The 11100-nt window shown below is 33.4% G+C and overlaps 1 protein-coding gene across 2 annotated transcripts; it reads right to left on the bottom strand.

The window, feature by feature from the left end:
• Nucleotides 1-2019: 2019 nt before the first annotated feature.
• Nucleotides 2020-9648, bottom strand: LOC138695973 (small ubiquitin-related modifier-like). 2 transcript variants are annotated; one of them, XM_069820405.1, is made up of 4 exons: nt 9515-9648; nt 9321-9389; nt 9111-9188; nt 2020-2887 (listed from the first exon to the last, which is right to left on the bottom strand). In XM_069820405.1, exons 1-4 carry the CDS (start codon nt 9527-9529, stop codon nt 2756-2758), a joined length of 294 nt encoding a protein of 97 aa, XP_069676506.1. In that variant the 5' UTR covers nt 9530-9648; the 3' UTR covers nt 2020-2755. The 2 variants fall into 2 exon arrangements, with proteins under 2 accessions (XP_069676506.1, XP_069676515.1); XM_069820414.1 differs by having other exon boundaries at nt 9321-9383; nt 9515-9604.
• Nucleotides 9649-11100: the final 1452 nt, after the last annotated feature.

Below are 11100 nucleotides of genomic sequence, written 5' to 3'. Positions count from 1 at the left end.
CTCGTCGTTCATCGCTTAATAATATCATTAGAAGAACATCAACATCCTCAGGGATTTCATCCATCTTACAACCTTCCGGGATCATTCGTTCAGATGGCAAAAGACCCAATGGTCTGACTCTAGTCCCATGGCATGTAGGTAAATCCTTAATTTGGGATTCCACATGTGTGGATACACTCGTCCCTTCTCATCTGTCTTCAACCTCTAAGACATCAGGATTTGCAGCAGAAAGTGCCACTCTCGGGAAACACCATAAATATAAACATCTTACAGATAATTATATTTTTATTCATTTTACTGTTGAAACATTTTGATCATGGTGTTACGAAAGGTAAAGCTCATATCTCCATCACTAGCAGAAGTTTAGTGCAGCTTTCTGGGGACCCTCGAAGCAGTCATTATCTACGTCAGCGCATTGGTATTGCCATTCAGAGCGGTAATGCAACAAATATTATTGCAACCTTCCCAGAGTCCTATTTCAATGAAATTTTCTTTCTTCAATTAATTTATATTCTCATCTATATGTACCTTAATCTAGTTTATGATATTTACTACCTATTTATATCAATCCATATTGTATTTTATTATACTTTGACTATGTATACAGCATTTATGTTCATGCTCATGACATTTAATATTTACTGTAACTTGTTGAATTTGCCAATAAAATATACCGTAAAATTGAAAAAAAAAAAAAAAAGTTTCATAGACTGTGTATTTGTTCAAGAGTTAAAATGAAATTTAAGATATTTGATCCTTTCAGTGCTACCCTGGCCTACCCACATTTCTTCTCTTGGTTGATATAGTAGTATTTGTTTAGGTATGAATGCACATCCATCCACTATATCAGTCCATACTTTGTTTCTATATGTTATGATTGTCTCATTGATATTTTCTACGTACATGTACTTCCACTTAATTTCTTTTATGATGGAGGACAGACTTTCCTGTTAGAAGTCTTAAAGATTCGCAACTCTGCTTGCCTGAATTATTTTGTCTGACTGGTTATCATCCAGACTTGTAAGCCATATGTCAGCACTGGACTCGGCTTTTTTTTTTTTTTTTTTTTTAACAGAATTTCAGTACTCTGTTGCCTTTTGAGCAATATCCTTTTTAGTGTGCTAGGCAATTTATAAATTTTAACAGTTATCATTTGTTTTTCCAAACAAAATATTACATCCAAAATAGTTACAAAAATACTTATTCTGAATTTATATCATATAATATTATCTTGTGCATATGAGAACTTCTCCAAATCTATTGCTTTTATTCTGGCATCTGCGAATTAAATATATTGGCAATTTCACTTAGTTCAAATAATACACACAGTTTTCCTCTGATCTGGCAAAAGATGACCTGAACAACAACAAATAAGATACAGTAGAACTTATTTTATACATTTCACACTTATACGATACGCTCTTTTATACTTATAGGAGATATGAAATGTTATTCATACATTCTAAATCAATTTTGCTCTGAATTAGTTTGCCATGAAAATGTAACGCGAAAATACAGCACAAGTTTGTTAAGATGTGGCCCACTTTGAAATTCGTGAAAATTCGAAGCTGTCCATGCTTGCCCTCAACAATCTTGTGTTCTTTAATGATGCAGTTACTGCTTTAGACACAGTAAAACGTTTTGTAACGCATAATGATGTAACTGAACAAGTTATGGAACTTGTACCACAATATGAGCGCATGGTTTGTTCTTTAGGAGCATGCAGTCTAAAATGACAGACTTAGTTATATGCTTTTTTCACTTATTTTCTACAGACCCCCTTGACTTGTATAAATGAAGTTTTACTGTACTATTTATAGATGCATAATTTACAAAATAATATGTTTTTCTGTCATTCGCATACGGCACTGCCAATATACTGTGCATGTTAAGTAATGTAGGTAAAAGTGAACATAATGAGCCTACTTCTCAGAAAATTACAAGAGTCGTCTTTAACTCCTCACTTTAGTTTGTACACACCACTTAAAAGAATACTGAAGTAAAGAAGGGTACATTAAGAAAGTTAAACATGTTTTATTTGACACAAAAAAATACTAAATCAGAAAACATCAAATTGAATGCAAAACCTATCAAACTTTTGTAAGAGTGAGCCAAACAATTTAATAGTGATGCATGCTTGCTACTCAACACAAGCTGCACTACACTGGATGTTTACAAGTATCACATAAATCTAATGTCCACTGCTTTTTTTAAACAAAATTCTTCTTCTGAAACTTGTAAGACTTTCATCCGTAACTAAATGTAATATATAAGTGCTTATTTGGTAAATTACAGTTATTTTTCATCTTCCCCCAAGATGTACCAGTTAGTTAAAACATAGGACAAGAAATTAAATATTAAAAAATCACACATTTTCCTTAAAATATGGAATTTAGCCATTTAAAATGAGATAACAGGCTAACAAGCAAATTCAAGTATGTGACTCACCTACAAAAACAATTTTCTGTAATAGAATATTCTAAATCCCAAACAGTTCCTACTAAAGACGACTTGAAAAATATGTGATTTTGTACTGCTCAAAATACTTCCAATCCATAGTCAGAGAGAAAAAAAGTTATACACAGTTAAATGACAAGGAATGTGATAAACACTTTTACTGGCATTGGTTTTAATTTGGGGGCAAGTCCACAGTATCTAGCATAGTCTCTCTGATGTTTGAAACCTGTGAAATATAAAATTGGCCACATGTTTTACGGCCCAAATACGTTTTCACTTTCATTTCACACAACATCATTCAAAAGCCTCCTGTCTGCTCTTGGTACACCTCAATTACATCATCATTCTCCATCTCAAGTTGCTTTGGAGTCTCATCATCATTTATCCGTCGTCCATCAAATAGAAACCTTAGTGATGTGACAGGAACACCCTAGAAGCAGAAACAGTACAGTATGTCACAGAAGTAACATCCAAACATTTAAAATTCATTGAAAACATTAAATGTGCTACTCCGCAGCAATGATTGTGTTTCTGGGCAAAGCAGTCAGTTCCAGATTTGAAACACGAAGACAATTTTATCAGAAGATAAAAGAGCTAAAATTGAAATAGGTCTACCATTTATTCATATTAACAATGTTAATGTAACACAACTTAACTGCTAGCTAGGTTTGGGAACCGAATGTTTTGGCAATGTAGTAATACACAGAGTTGAATAAGACCTGTCAACAGGGTTCAAATTAATAGAGAGACTAATCTTGTTAACATTTTTAAACTACAGAAGTAAGGCAATTCTCTATTGCAGTGGTTCTCAAAGAGTAGTCCGTAGAACGCTGGGGTTCCTGAAGCTTATTCTGGACGTCTGCGAATATTCTGGATAGGGAAATTATTTTCTTTCTTGAAAAGGAAATTTATTTATTAGGTTTTTTGTTTTCCTTTGGATGAATTTTTATTTATTTATTTTCTGTGGCAATAATGTCTCAGGAGCATTGGCTGTTGTTAGTACAACTTGTAAATTCGTTCTATTGTTTTTGATAGCCTTCATGTGTTATTAGCCCTTAAATAGTCGTGTGGGTGTTATCAACACAACAGTATCTGGAGCTGTTAACTACATACTAAATAAGCCTGTATTTCTGAAACTTTCAGTACCTTTCTTAGAATTGACAAGGGAACAATAACTCGGAACTCGCATACTCGAGATAATAACGGTTTAAGTGGTATACTTGTGTACCAATAATGAAGATGGATATTAAGTAGTGACTATGCGCTCAGAATAATGAAGAAAGTGGTCTGGAAAGGAAGATTAAAAGTAAATGATGATTAGGAGGGCACAGACGTTCGAATATTACACGTGAACCAATATTGAAATATTAACATCACTGTACATTAATTATAACACTGTGCTAGGTATTAAAATATTTCATGTAGTTGTATAAATAAAAAAGAGCGATATTTTAATTGTTCACTAAAAAAATAGCCCATAAGAACCCATTATATTTGGGGTGTCAGCAACACCCCGCCCAACTCTTTATGTTACAAAGTTAGGTGTTACTGCTTAAGGGTTAAAGTTATTAAGCAGTGTAAAGCTATAAGAAGGATTTTTGGTGTGACAATGTCTCAAACACACTGGCCATTGTTGGTACAACTTCTAAATTCGTTCGATTGTTGTTGACAGCCTTCATGTGTGAATGAAGTCATTAAACAGTGTTAAGACTAAGTTCATCATAATATGAAGATGAACTCAGATATTTTGCAGTTCCTAATTCTAACAATATGTGAATTCAAAATTTATCAGCACGGAGACTCTCAATTTCACCGAAAAGGTGGAAGATCAGCTTGAGTTATAGACATCGTGTCACACTGCTTGGAAAATTGTTTAAATAAATACCAGCTTTTTTATTTTTGGCTGAAAGATCATGCAAAATCTAAAGCACTCTCAGAAGGAGTCTTGAAACATTTAATGCCATTTCCCACAACTTGTGATTACTGTTCAGATATTTTCTACTCTTTCGTGTATTAAAAAATGTTTGAAGTAACCAAGTAAATGCGGTGACAAAGTCTAAATGTAGAGACATTTTAAGCACAAAAAAAGTTTAATCATAACGAGTGATTCCTTATTGGTATCACATGGATAGTTCAGACTTGTCTTTGGACAGTTGACTAAACAACAACAACATCATTCTCACTGAAGTAGGGAGACTTGTAAAAGCATACTTGCAGTACAAGAATATTATACAAAGAAAGTATTGAAAGTAGAACACTGTTTTACTATTTTTAATATCAACTCTGCTGTAACATATTAACTCTACTTCTTTCCGGGCATTAAAATATACAGTTAAATATTGATCCAGTTTTATAAAAATATAACAATATTGATCCAGTTTTATAAAAATATAACAGAAATATCACCAGTCATATCTACTTAATATTAAACCCAAAATCTAACCTACCCATCACACTAATGACGACTTTGAAAGGATCTGCAAAAATACTGATTTATAAAAGAAGTCTGCACTGCTAATAAGTTTGAGAACCACTGCTCTAGTGTATGGCTATTTTCAGAGTCCATATTAACTTGACAATACATGAATGGTGAACTGAGAATGACAGAGGAAACCGAAGTACTCAGACAATTTCCTAATTGCTGCTTTTTCCTGTATAAGTTTTACAGTATAAATGTTGATCTTTTTATGAGAAACCTCTTCACAAAAGCCACGAAACTTTATAAAAATGTATCAACAATCACTGATATTTGTTAGATGTTAATACTGTTTGGAAGACCAGATTAATGAATGGGAAACATGCACTTTTCACACAGTTATCAATTAAGAGGGTTACGTATCAAACTTACATTTTGAAAATAAAAAATGTAATAGTGGTGCTCCTTTCCACGAGGCATCTGTACGATGTAATGCCACATATTCAGCTCTAGGTAGGAATAGGTTCTACTTGGCCATAGTTTAGGCTATACTTTGTGTCATATTGTTGACTACATTCTATTGTTCTTGTACCCACCTTTGTAAGAAGACTTTCATGACAATTAAAAATCATTGCACAAAAGGCCACAAGTTAAATACTACAATGGGGCCTTCAACCATTTAATTCTGCTCACTCTTATACCGAAGGATACATTAAAGGCAATCAGAAAAGTTTCAAGCATTGTAAAGTGCAACAAAATGTGTCCTGCAAAGAGGTGAACACAGTTCATATTGGAGAGGGGTAAGTGCCTGACAACTCCTTAGCACACGCTTTCCATTTTGCCCTCTCTCCCTGCACCCTGCTTCGAGCTCAACAGTATGACAAGTCCAGCAGCATATACTTCGGACCAATATCTGTGTTGCATTCTTTCATGTTGTCACAGGAATGGGCATAGTTGATAAATCTTGCATAGTTGATAAATCTTTTTTAAGTACAGGCATACTTCCAAGTCACTCATGTGGTAGTTGTGTTGATTAGGATTTTCACAGGTTAATGTTTCTTGCTGAAGTGGTGTTTTAAGTGTTTTGATTCTCGTTTACGTGTCACATCTTATATTAAATTACTGTTATAGAGAAAATAGTTAAATATTTTCTGCATTTTAATTTTTAAATCCATATTATAGTATTATTAAGAAAGTTTTATTAAAGATTCTAGTAATAAAAAGTTAGGCCATAATGCTACATAAAAAGTCATGTTAAAGAACTTATCTATACGATAACATATTTTGAAGAAAAAACAGATGTGGTACCTATTTTACCTATTGGCGAAGTTGTGGAAAGAATGAGACCTGCATTAAAAATTTGGAGAAATTCAGTGGCAAAGATCTCGTGTTACTTTTGTACCAAAAGCATTTCTACTGTTCCAATAAAAGACACAAGATAATCATTAGATGGTGAGATGATGACAGAGATTTGTCAAACAGTTTAAAATGCAGCTGTTCTCGAATATTCTTCAATCTTAATTATTATGCATAAATAACATGCCATATCACAGTATCCAATTAAGTTAAGACTCCCAATTCCAACTCAAAGAAAAAGACTTATTAAATGACATCGTTAAAACTATGTTTCAAGATTGAAAGAAGGAATGTGAAAAACCAAGTTGCTATCATTAGTGAAACTGCACAAATTAACGATGGTGCAGAATGAAATGGAACTTGTGAAAAAGTATGAGCATAAAGTAGTGAGGATATTGCCATACCACTACCATTTCAATTGTAGAGAACTGTTATGGATAAGAATTAAAAGGCATGTTGTGATGTCAAATACGACACATAGCCTAGACAAATTTGTAAGGGAGTCTGTAGCCAAGACATCAAGTGGGGACAGGTGAAAGGAGATGCACTGCACTCGGAAAGTATTTTAGGTAATATTGAAAATGAAGAAGGGTCATGGAAAATATTTTGGAGTTATCTTTAAAGAGGAACTGCTGAGGTACAACAGAATATTAAGTTCATTAAACAACTATATTGACCTTTTTGGCAGCTCCCAGATGAGATATGGGAAGTTCTTCTCCATGTTTAAAAAGTTGGCGAATGGTGTGCAATCACAGGATACACATATTGCTTCACTAAACAATTAACTCACATTAGTTACCTTAATATTAGCATCATTTTCTGTCCAATTGACGAAAAAAGAAAATAATTACGCATAATTTATTAACACAAAGAAATTTATTCAATGGCCACATTTTGTGAAAACTTGGAAATTTCTACCATGAATCATTCATTCCTGGTCTCACTTGATTAAAATCCATGTAATAGTTATTAACTTCAGAAGATTAATTTAAATACAAAGTGAATGAAAATGACTTTCATTCCCTACATGAACTAGGCTAATACATTCAACAGAGTTGACAGTTACTATACATAAAACAGATACATACAAGCTATAATTTTCCGACTAATTACTGTTCACTTAAGAACATTACACACATCCATGAATACTGTCAGGCTTTGAACTCTCACATAGTGAAGAAAGACATTAAGATGTCCTTTTGTCACGTATATATGCTAATAAATAAATCCGTGCCTTCAAGTTAATAGAAGGAATCTCACATAATTACACATACACATGCTTATCTCGTAAAACTTGTTTCGTTTTTGGCAATCAATATGAAGAATATGGTTCATTTTATGTATAGCCTAAGTAATGAAACTCAGAATACAAATTTACTATAAAGCAACTGATAGGCCTACAGAGACGAGAATATAAGCAACCCATATTATTATTCATATGCCTATTAGAAACCTTTGACAGTTGACGTCTAGAGCTAAGAGAAAATCAGATGTAAGAAGGGCTTTCCAGAATCTATAATAAAAACTGTTGAAAGCACACATTTCAGTGCAAACATAATTTACTGACAGAAGAGAAATAATTAGCAATAAAAAATTGAAGATTAACGAAAGTACTAAACATGGCTGCAATATAAGTCTACGTCATTAAGGAATAGCAAGAGAACTTCACATAAACAATTTCAAAATTACAGACAATATTTTATATACTATTTTGTTTGCAACGGCCGAGCAATCTTCAGTAATTAATAAACTAATTTACAATTAGTTGTCCATAACTAAATGATATAGCAAGCAAGTATAATCTGAAAATTTCAGGAACAAAGACTAAAGTAATGGCATTTGGCGGGAAAAACCATGAGAAGTAAAATATTTATTAACGATTAAATAATAGAGCAAGTGAATAATTACAATTAATGGAATTAAAGGTGTCCTACTGCAAAAAAAAAAAAAAAAAAAAAAAAAAATGTGAATGTGAAACTAAATAAATTTTCTAGCATGCACAACGAAACTGTGGAAACTCATCATCACATGCTTTCATCAGTGGATCTACTTCGGTCTCATACCAGCATATTTTTGGTCTTCCTAACTTCTATTACCCCTTGGGGGGAAAATTTCAGTATACGGATTCCTCACTGACAATTAATCTGAAAATTCTAACCTTGTGCACAGAAAATAAATTATTGGCACTGAAAAGTGTCTTTTCGTAAGCATGATGATGCGCATTCGACAAACGCAGACAAATCTGCCTTTCCCCCCCCCCCCAGATATAACTGTCAGTGAGGAATCCGTATACTGAAATTTTTCCCTAAAATTTTTTTTCTTCTTTTTTTGTGGAGATGCAGTTGATCGTAATTATATGCAAGGATAACAAAAAGCCTAAACTAACCAAATCTAACCTGTCACAGATTCGTATATGCAAGTATATAAGCGGAATGCGAAGGAAACTACTTCAGCGCTAGTTTCTTGGGGGGGGGGGGGACGTAGAGATTTGCACGAGATTGCGGCAGCGTCGGAGGTAACACCCAATACAGAGTTATAATTACTACCGAAACAAAATCTGCGCTGATTTTACTGTGGAACCACTATCTGGTTGCGGATGGTTGCGCTTAACACATTACAAAGATAAAAATGCGATTATACTGCATTAACCACCACAACAAGCACCGTAACTATGATTATTTGTGCAATTAAAACCATACTAACGTACTCATAACCTCTGCCTAAAACCATATCACGCAATTTAACAAACCTAACATGTTATAAATATAACATATTTAAACTATCACACGATGTGGTGAGCAAAATCTTTATAACCTAGCTTTACAGAAATATAGAAAACACTCATGAAATTTAGCATATTACGAACATGCTCATCACTTACCACACGTTCACTGTAGGATTTCTTTAGTTTCCCCATCTGCGTAGTCATCTTAACTCTGAAGTGTATTTCATTTGAATCCTGAAAACAAATCATGGAAAAACAAAATATATTTTATCCTTCCAACACACACATTTCACGTACAAATCGAAACTACACAGAGAATAAGTCCAATATAATAGCAGTATAATGCACTATTACTAATTTACTTACATTTCCAACAACTTTCAATTTTATATATTCTGAATTTCCGTCCCCTGGACCGGCGTCGGGTTTCTGTTCCTGAAAAATATGATCAAATTATGCACCCGCTTTCAAACTAAAAAAGAACTATAATATACTTAATATTTCGGTACTAAAAACACAGATTCCGCATATATTCTACGTGAAGTTTTGAACATTTTTACCTGATTATCGGACATTTTCTACAGCACGCGCCACTATAACACTGTACTACCCAATATGGCGCCACGCTTTGTCAAAGCCACAGCCTTCCTAAGATAAAATCCTAGAGAACTCTTCTACGTAATTTTGAAGTGCATTTAGAAAAGCTTCAAGCAGGAAACGTTGTAAATCGCACGCAGTCATTGGTTGGCTTGAACAATAACATAGCACAATAAGGTAAACATAATCGTTTGGCCTATAATTTTGAAAAACGCAATTCTACGTGGATGCTACACATGAAAATTAATTTTTTTACATTGCTGTTTGTGATAAATTAGGAGCATTTTTCATTTAATTTTAAATTTTATACCAGAATTTTATTCAGAATCTCTTAGGTCTCAAGTGTTTATGAAAGTTCTACGTCATCAAGATATTCACAGCCTTCTCAATCAGTTTTATATATTATATATCTGTTTCTTAATATTATGTGGTGCTAGAATTGATAAAAAAATCATTACTTATACAAATGAATACAACAAAGAAAAAAGTAGGATACACTTCGCTAAAGCGGGAAATAATTATGGACGCTGCGAGCAGTTTCGTAAAGGAAGAGTTATTTTCCCTGGACCAATAATACAATACTAAAGCGGCCATATTATTTATCGTTTTGGCGGAGATTGCCAAAAGTAGAAAATACATTTTGTGATACATCTGACATGTCTCATATCATGTTGTGATCAGTTAGACGCAATATTGAATATATGAATATGAATATAATTTAAAATGCCAAAACGAGGAAACATAGCGAGTTATATTGTAAATTTTATGCATACAGTGCATGAAATCATAGCAATTTTCTGAAATGACAGTTGTTTTGAAAACTATATTATTACACTGCTGTATGTGTAATATGTTATATTATCTGTACGAAGACTGGCTGGGAACCTTGGAATAGTCCACACTTGTGGAGTAACGGATAGCGCGTCTGGCCGTGAAACCAGATGGCTCGGGTTCGATTCCCGGTTGGGACAAGTTACTTGGATGAGGTTTTTTCCGGGGTTTTCCCTCAACCCAATATGAGCAAATGCTGGGTAACTATCGGTGCTGGACTCCGGACTCATTTCATCGCATTATCATCTTCATTTCATTCAGACGCTAAATAACCTGATATGTTGATACAGCGTCGTAAAATAACCTACTAAAAAAACTTGGAATATGGAATATTGTTAGATTGTGACGGTCTCAATCTTTCTTAGCTTATTGCAAGAATAAAAACAAAATACAGAAGAAAATTCTTTATATCTATTGTTGGTTGTTTATTCAATTCAATAATGTAAGCCTATATATTCAGAAATATCACGAAATAGCGAATGGAAAAAAATGTATTTCAGTTTTAGTACCGTTGTTATTGTTTTCCTCTCATCCCAAGAATTATCAGTCACAATAGCTCACATTGTTCACCAAAAAAATGTAAATGTTCTTTTGTACGCTCCATTAAAAATTGTATTATTTGTTTTGCAGCATCATAAGCAGAGAAATTCATGGTATAAATTAATACCAATTCAATGTATGCAATGTAATAGCTTACACTACCCAGCAATAATAATAA

Source organism: Periplaneta americana, chromosome 1 (genome assembly GCF_040183065.1).
Source record: "Periplaneta americana isolate PAMFEO1 chromosome 1, P.americana_PAMFEO1_priV1, whole genome shotgun sequence".
In the NCBI taxonomy this organism is placed as follows: Eukaryota; Metazoa; Arthropoda; class Insecta; order Blattodea; family Blattidae; genus Periplaneta; species Periplaneta americana.
Note: the sequence above shows the minus strand (reverse complement) of the source record. Positions and strands in the feature narration are given on the sequence as shown.

Bases quoted from the DNA above. Each gene is read 5' to 3' on its own strand.
- LOC138695973 (XM_069820405.1), bottom strand. The intron at 9,189-9,320 runs GTAAGTAAATTA...ATTTGTTTTCAG, and splicing joins AATTGAAAGTTGTTGGAAAT to GATTCAAATGAAATACACTT. The intron at 2,888-9,110 runs GTAAGTGATGAG...TTCTGCTTCTAG, and splicing joins AATCCTACAGTGAACGTGTG to GGTGTTCCTGTCACATCACT.